The 8,603-nt window shown below is 41.2% G+C and overlaps 1 protein-coding gene across 3 annotated transcripts in view; it reads left to right on the forward strand.

The window, feature by feature from the left end:
• Window positions 1–7,564, forward strand: part of BTF3L4 (basic transcription factor 3-like 4) — a 23,884-nt gene extending 16,320 nt beyond the window's left edge. For all 3 annotated transcript variants that reach the window (XM_006768313.2, XM_006768314.2, XM_015566941.1), the window contains 3 exons: window positions 2,752–2,953; window positions 6,777–6,836; window positions 7,361–7,564. In XM_006768313.2, coding sequence (XP_006768376.1) covers window positions 2,752–2,953; window positions 6,777–6,836; window positions 7,361–7,407 — 309 coding nt within the window. In that variant the 3' untranslated portion in view covers window positions 7,408–7,564. The remainder of the gene's footprint in view (window positions 1–2,751; window positions 2,954–6,776; window positions 6,837–7,360) is intronic.
• Window positions 7,565–8,603: the final 1,039 nt, after the last annotated feature.

The raw sequence follows: 8,603 nt of genomic DNA on the forward strand, positions 1-8,603 counted from the left end.
GCCGGCTGCCGGCCAGCCTGAGGCTCAGGCAACAAGGGCCGGGCCTAGGTTCAGGCAGCTGCGGCAGCCGGCAGTGGCAGCATCAGAGGCATGATGGGGACATTGCCTTTCCCTGATTGGCCAGTGGCCTCCCGCAGAGGGAGGCCAGACTGCGGCTTAGGCCTGATCCCCAGGGATCAGGGAGCGGGGCTAAATTGTCAGTAGGACATCCCCTGAGGGCTCCCGGGCTGTGAGAGGGGGCAGGACGGGCTGAGGAACCACCACCCCCACCCCCCCAGTGCACGAATTTTCATGCACCGGGCCTTTAGTGTGTGTGTGTGTGTGTGTGTGTGTGTGTGTAATAATAAAAGCGTAATAGGCTAATTAGACTGGATGTCCTTCCAGATGACCTGGATGAAGCCAAGGCTGAGAGGGAAGCCCAGGTCCCGGGTGCTGGAAGGAAGCCAGTGCCAGCAGCCGAGGGAAGGAAGGCCTACTCTTGCACGAATTTTGTGCATTGGGCCTCTAATATATATATGAAATAAATCCTTAACTACAATACTGAGAGGGAAGGGTATAGAATTGAAATAGTGATTTTTGTCAGAAAAACATATTTTGGGAAATTATTTGTGGGTTTAAGTTGTAGTTTTCCAGGGAATTTGCCTTTATTTTCTCTGTGTTCCGGGTCTTGCCTGAAATTTAGACACCCCTTTCTTCCTCTACCTTTCTGGTGCTGTCTATTAATGGTGGTGATCACCTCTGAGGAAGAAAAGCCCACTTCCACTGACCATGGAGAACACTCAGCATCTCTGCTTGATTTTGGATGGATCATGAAATGCTTCTAAAGTAGCCAAGAGTTAACTCTCCTAACCTTTTTATATAATAAGCATGTTACCACCAAGGTAACTTACCCAGTGGAGTCAACTACATAGTGGAAGCACATTCTTTACACACTTAACGTATGCAAATTCAGTGCTAAAACAGAAAGTGCACAAGTGAGAGAAAAATAACATTTTAAATAGCACATGCTCAACCTTCCTTCTCAGTAAGACTCAGGCTATGGATTAAATCAAATCTGAAATAGTCAGTTCATATAGAAAGAATGTGAGGATGGCTTTAAAGGTTTCCCAGTGTTGGGGTCCATCCCCAGCAGGTCCAGGGGTTCCCAAAGGTGTGGACAGAGTCAGCAAAGAATGAAGGAAGGACAGGGAGACAGCGTTCATTTGATCAGCATAGCCAGGTTCTCTAGCCAGGTTCTCCAGCCAGGTTCTGTCTTTATTGTCCTGTTACATCTGTATTTATACCAGTTGATTTTAATCCTATCCATTCTATTCCAAAGGTTAGGGTGTTATTTATCTCCATTCCAAGGTTACTCTATTTTTCTATTAAGCTACAAGGAAGTAACGGAAGGAGATTATCCTAAGTAAAGATTATATAGCTTAAGTGTGATTGTTCGTAGTTAAAGTGATTAACAACCCGCCTGGCACTTAGTTAAAGGGTTTTACGGGTTTATTCCCTTCCTTAGTCCTGTTAATCCCTAACTCCAGGGGAAAAATCCCCACCTGGGGAAACAACCGTTCTCGGAGAGGTGTCCTGGTTAAAACACATAGCCCTAAGAGGGGGAGCAAACATATGCCATATATGCCAGGTCCCTTGAAACATAAGCTGTGAAGATGTTTCTTCCCGGCAGCAACTGTGTTAAGCAGCAAGGGTGGACCAGCTTCCGGCAAATTCCCCCATTTTTATTTTTTAAATGACAGTGCATGTAAATCAGCAGCCACCTCTCGGATTGGGTTGTTTAAGACTCGGAAGAAGACTTGTTTGTGACTTTGCCAACAGGTCAGTCTGAGGCTTAACCCTATATCAGCTCCTCACATCCCAGTAATTGATAAGCATGTTCAGGTGGCCAGGCCAGTGGGTGGGAGAGCTTCTTTCACATTTACAAGGTTATTGAAGGTTATTGAGAAGCAGCACCTAAGAATTAGAGGAACTGATAAAATCCTCCACAGAGAATGATATGATGATAACAAGTTGAAAATTTTATAAATTTACTGTGTTCAAAGGAATGAAACACCTGATCGATTAAATTTCTGAGTGTTCTTTTTTTTAAAATATATTTTATTGATTTTTTACAGAGAGGAAGGGAGAGGGAGAGGGAGTTAGAAACATCGATGAGAGAGAAACATCGATCACCTGCCTCCTGCACACTCCCTACTGGGGATGTGCCCACAATCAAGGTACATGCCCTTGACCGGAATCGAACCTGGGACCCTTCAGTCCACAGGCCAACGCTCTATCCACTGAGCCAAACCGGTCAGGGTTTCTGAGTGTTCTTTATGGATTTTCAGTGGTTATTTTTACCATACACTATTACCCCATTACAACCTGTCCCCTAAGTAAGAGGCTACCAAATGGTATCTGTACCAATTTAGTTTGATAGTGTAAACTGAGTAAGATAATGGCTATTAAGAAGCCAGTTCTTGGCTCATTATTACTTTTTTTTTTTAATGTGGGTATGAATTTCTTTCTCATAGTAGAAGTCTGAATTTAAAATCTAGATTCTTTGACCATCCTAGTAATTTGTGCTATCTACACCATTTTACTTTGTTGCTAGGGTCTTTTCCCACCCATATCCACTACTTAGATAATTACTACCTTTGCAATGCATAACTACCAACTAAAAACAACATAATTGGCTAAATTGTTTTTTTAAAAGATACTGTTTTAGTTGTACCTATTTTGTGAAGTACATTTTCTTTTGTGTTCATACAGGTAAATATGATTAAAGATGATGGAACAGTTATTCATTTCAACAATCCCAAAGTCCAAGCTTCCCTTTCTGCTAACACCTTTGCAATTACCGGTCATGCAAAAACCAAACCAATCACAGAAATGCTTCCTGGAATATTAAGTCAGCTTGGTGCTGACAGCTTAACAAGCCTTAGGAAGTTAGCTGAACAGTTCCCTCGGCAAGGTAGGTATTTCATTTTAGTACCTCTTTTCTTCCCCATTTTAAAGAACCTAATGATTTTTAAAGGTGTCACATTACTAGAAGGATTTGCCTGTATGTATATTTTACTTTTATAATATTACTTATATGCTTCATACACTTTTTAGTTGGTTTCTTTAATAATTATGCAGTGTGGCATAGGGATACATTTGGTTGAAAGTAAATGAATGCATTTTGGTTGAAAGTAATTACCTAAAAGGTACGAGCCAGGATCTTCAGGCCACATTTTATAAAGTCAATTGATACTTCTGGTTAATGGCAGCAAGAACATAGTGTTGTACCAGGCATTGTGTTAGATTTTGGTTATCCATATAATAAAAGCCTAATATGCTAAGTGTCTGGTGACTGGTCGACTGTTTAACCAATCAAAGCGTAATATACTAAGGCCACTCAACTGCTCACTATGATGTGCACTGACCACCAGGGGGCAGACAGTCTACCGGTTGACCAGGTGCTATGACATGCACTGACCACCAGGGGGCAGATGCTCCTACCGGTAGGTTAGCTTGCTGCTGGGGTCCGGCTAATCAGGACTGAGTGAGATGGGCCGGACACGCCCTGGAGCCCTCCTATGGTCCCTCCCCTGCCCCAATCGTGCACTGGTGGGGTCCCTTGGCCTGCCCTGCACCCTCTCACAATCCAGAAACCCTTGGGGAATGTCAGAGAGTCGGTTTCAGCTCAGTCCTGCAGGCCACTCCCCTCGGGAGGGCTCCAGACGCAGGACTCATGGCTGGCAAGCGCTGCTGTGGCAGCATGAGCTTCTCTCAATTGGGACTAATTGGGCATGAGCCCGCAGCAGGCACAGGGGGGGCAGTTGGGATGAGCAGGAGCAGCAGGTAGGAGCTGCGGGTGGCGTTGGACTGGATTTTGGCCTGATCCCTGCAAGCCACCCCGTGAAAGCCCACCTGTGCAGAAATTTGTGCACCAGGCCTCTAGTACACACATAAAGACCACCAGGGAGCACACAATCTAATTGGAGAGAGTAAGAGGATACCCAAGTTTGATTTTAAGTCATGTGCAGAGATAGAGGTTTCTCCTGGGTGTGTTATAAACAGAATGTCGATGACAACTGTAGCCTGTGGCTCTGAGTTTTCCCCTTATTTGAAACTAGAGACCCGGTGCATGAAATTCATGCATGGGGGTGGGGGGGTCCCTCAGCCCAGCCTGCCTGGTTGCCCCTAACTGACCCTCCCCCCTTGCCGGCCTGATCGCCCCTCACTGCCTCTGCATGCCAATCTGATCACCCCTAACTGCCCCTCCTACAGTCCTGGTTGCCTGTAACTGCCCCCCCTACAGGCCTGGTCACCCCCAACTGCCCCCCCCCCTCCCACCGCCAGCCTGGTCACGCAGCCTGCTTGTTCAGTTGTTTCCCCCTAACTAACCTCCCTCCCGGCCTGGTTGCCTCACGCAGCCTGCTTGTTCAATTGTTTGGTTATCCCTCACTAATCCCCCTGCTGGCCTGGTCATAGGCAGCCATCTTATGAGGGCTAATTTGCATATTACCTCTTTATTATATAGGATACCTCTCTCACGTTAAGGCAATTTTTAGTGCAAAATCCTGTACCTGTGACTATAGACAGGCACAGCCCTCTTGCAGCTTCTGAACTGCTGTGTACTCTCAGCACAGCCCACACTAACCTTACTTGCAGACTAGACTAGAGGCAAGAGTGAAGACCCACTTGTGGCTGCAGCCAGCCTTAGCTGTTTGGAGTGGTGCCAGATCCTCTAGAAAGTGGTGGAACTGACAGTTAATCAGTGTGACCCTGAGGCCTTGTAACTCCTGCCAACCAGCCTTTACTTCCCTTGTGGCTACTCTTCAGGACTGGGGACAAGGCCAGTCGTGGGATAGGAGGTAGGGGTTTCTGTGCTTCCTAGAAAGATGCACAGTCTGGGAGCAAGTGACTTTTCCACAGGCTTCTTGTCTAACACCCATTCTTCCATCATACTTTCCTCTATATTATTTTTAGCTGGAGATTTCTGTGGATAAGTGCTTTTTACTAATTCCTGATGATGGAGACTTATCGAGGCCTCAAGCAGGCAGGTTTAATAGGAGTTATATTGCAAAAAGAAGTATAACAGATTACATGTTGGACCTGGAAAGTTATTAGACAGTTGTGAAAACTTATGAAACCCATGGACATAGTTTTCAGAACCCACACACATACAGGTTTTTTTTTTAAATTGTTGTAAAATATACATAACATAAAACTTAGCATTTTAACCATTTTAAGTGTATAGTTCAGTGATATTAAATACATTGACATTGTTTTGCTCCATTTATAGTTTTAAATCTATTGTATTTAAAGATAGAATCATAGTTCCTTTTCCCCTCCCATCCTCCCCTTCATTTGACAGAGCAGGTATTCCAGAATACCTGTGTTTAACTGGTGTATTATATTTAGAGCACAAGTCTTGGCTCAAAATCATTGATGATGTGTGGTGACAAGGAGAGTTACGTTGGGACCTAACTGCCACAAGTCACTGCATCATCACAGTTCTGCTTTCCAGGAGCTAGAACTCAGGCTAATGTCATCACTATTGCTAATCAAAACCAGCACCGATTTTAGACATATTTACTTCTATGGTTGAGAAATGGAGAGTGTAGGTGGCCAAACACAAGGGAAAAGAAGTTCTGCATAATGAACACTTTATTAAAGTATGATCATTAACATAACTTTAAAGGCAACAGTTTCTGAATTTTGCCCCATTGTCATTTGAGTCCCACATCCTTGAGTTTGCTCTATCACATTTTTTTTATATATATTTTATTGATTTTTTACAGAGAGGAAGGGAGAGAGATAGAGAGTTAGAAACATCGATGAGAGAGAAACATCGATCAGCTGCCTCCTGCACGTCCCCCACTAGGGATGTGCCCGCAACCCAGGTACATGCCCTTGACCGGAATTGAACTCAGGACCCTTCGGTCTGCAGGCCGACGCTCTATCCACTGAGCCAAACCGGTTTCAGCATCTAATACACATTTTATATCCTGGAAAAAATGCAGTTAAGATATATGAATAAAATGCTTATCCAAACAATTGAAAAAAAACACATAGTTCTATCACAGAATTATATTTCTGTTTAGTATTATTGATTGTACTATAAATGTAGCAACCAAACATTCTGAATTTCCAAAATAGTTTTGGTTTCATATGTGTCTTTTTTTTAATAAAAATGTTTTGTTTTGTTTAATATATTTTTATTGATTTCAGAGAGGAAGGGAGAGGGATAGAAACATCAGTGATGAGAGAGAATCATTGATTGGCTGCTTTCTGCATGCTCTCTACTGGGTATCGAGCCCAAAACCCAGGCATGTGCCCTGATCAGGAATGGAACCCGTGCCCTCCAGGTTCATAGTTTGACACTCAACCAATGAGCCATGCCATTCGGGCCCATATGTGTTTTGTCACTCCTAAAAATCAAACAGTCTATTATTTCAGTGCTCATACTGCGTAGATAGATACTTTCTTACACCAAAGGAGATGAAAAAAATCTTGAATGTTGATTTTTTAATTTGGAGAATAAATTAACTATGTCTTTTTATTCAAACTAATCTGCATTACTCCATTTTTATATGTTTTACATGCAGTGCCCATTGAAATAGCCAGCTGTATTTAGGGTATGTCCAATGAAGTTACAGTTTTATTGATTTTAGTATTAAGTAAAAAATATGACATTAGATTATATAATATTTTACTTTTTAGTAAGATTTAGACATGATGAAAATATAAAGTATCTGTACATGTCTTTGTTCTCAGTGACTAATTTTAAAACAAAATTTTTGCAGTGTTGGATAGCAAAGCACCAAAACCAGAAGACATTGATGAGGAAGATGATGACGTTCCAGGTAAGTGACGTTTCTGTAATTTTAAGATTTTTTAACATACTGCTGATCGCATTAATTCATTGCATAAAGACTTACAGTTTGTTGTTGCTGGTGAGCTTGTGAATATTCATTCACAATGATGTGGATATGATCTAATGAAAAAGAATAAAAGCCCTCTCATTTAGAACTTAGAATCAGAAATTGTCACACAAACCTTTGCTGCCTGCATATGAATTTGGAATCACTGTAATTATAAATTTGTATAGCTATTGTTATAATATTTCTGTGGAAATTATCATTGACATCTGGAAATGCTGTTCACTTTAGTAGGTATAGACAAGACTAAAATTTCCTTTGGGTTACTGTTTAAGCAGATAAATGAAGCATTATTAGTGAAATGCCACCAATTGATTTCTGTTCCTTGTCCTGTATATTTTCAGACTGATTCTAGTAGCAACAACTTTGTTTTATTGGAGTTAGAAGTTAGGAATTTTATTTACCTCTTTTTTTTGTATCTTTAACTCATTTACTTTTTTTTTTTCCAGATCTTGTAGAAAATTTTGATGAGGCATCAAAGAATGAAGCTAACTAAAATCTTTTCTGGTTTTTGGAAGTTGGCATGGACTAGATTTAACAAATCAGCTATGTGGTTCCAAAGTTTTACAGACACGGAGAACATCAACTGTTACTAGTTCAGTAATATAATATTTTGTATATTAATAATGCTGTTTGTTCAGCATTTTCGGTCATTTGATTTTGCATTTTGCACTTCCTCCCAGGATCTATTCTTAGAAATAAAACAAATCTTTACATTTGTTACTTTTTATTTTTTCTAATAATGCACAGAATTAATGAAAAGTGAGTATCTTGGATTTCAAATCTGAGGAGATTTTTATCCTTGGAGGTTTGGTTTTCATTTGCTTGGTTAACATATTTTTCATACATTTCTCTGGGTTTAAAATGTCTTGAAATGTTTTCACCAGCTTCTGCTGGCATAATGGGTAGCATGTCTTTGGTGCAGTTGCCTTAGATTCACTTATCTAGTCAGACCCAGAAGAACTTGCTTCCTAAATGCCTTTTTTCCTCTCCTTTTGGTCTCCAAATGGCATTGTCAGCCATTGGTAATGCTCTTCCTCATACCCCGACTAGCCTCAGAAGGATGTTCTCCATATAGAGTTAAGTGAGTGCCTAATCTCTCTTTTTTAAGACTTTGTTCCCTTATCTTGAGGAATAAGAGCTCCATCTTCAACTTTTTATTCCCCTCTTGATTTTACAGTTTGGTAGATTTCAAACTGGAATAGCTAGCATGTGCTTGCTAAATAATTTTATGTCAGCCTTATCCTGTATCCTAGCTGTTCATAATAGCAGGTACAAAAATGCCTCTCTTTTTTTTTTTTTTTTAAACAAGGTTGAAATTGGGAATGTCCTTTTGAATCAGATAAAAATAGGCCATAGACTCATCCCCCAGCACAAAAGGGCATTCTATGAAGTGTTACCAGCCTGGGGAGGATTTCTTCAAATACTCTCCTACTCTGGCCTTGAACCTACCTCTAGATTGGATGTTATAGCTGCTCACAGCATCCTCCTGCATGCTTATTAGAGTAATGCTTTGGGAAGAACACTGGTAAAACACAGTATTTATTTTTCACCTCCCTTCAAAGGACTTGGAGGTAAGTTGCATTCATTCATTCAAGTTTCCCTCTTGCTGTCTAAGGATAAAAGCTTGTATTTTGTTATATCAGCATTTGTTATAGCCAATATTTAAGGATAAGATCTAGAAAACCTATC

This window comes from Myotis davidii, unplaced genomic scaffold (genome assembly GCF_000327345.1).
Source record: "Myotis davidii unplaced genomic scaffold, ASM32734v1 scaffold79, whole genome shotgun sequence".
Classification (NCBI taxonomy): domain Eukaryota; kingdom Metazoa; phylum Chordata; class Mammalia; order Chiroptera; family Vespertilionidae; genus Myotis; species Myotis davidii.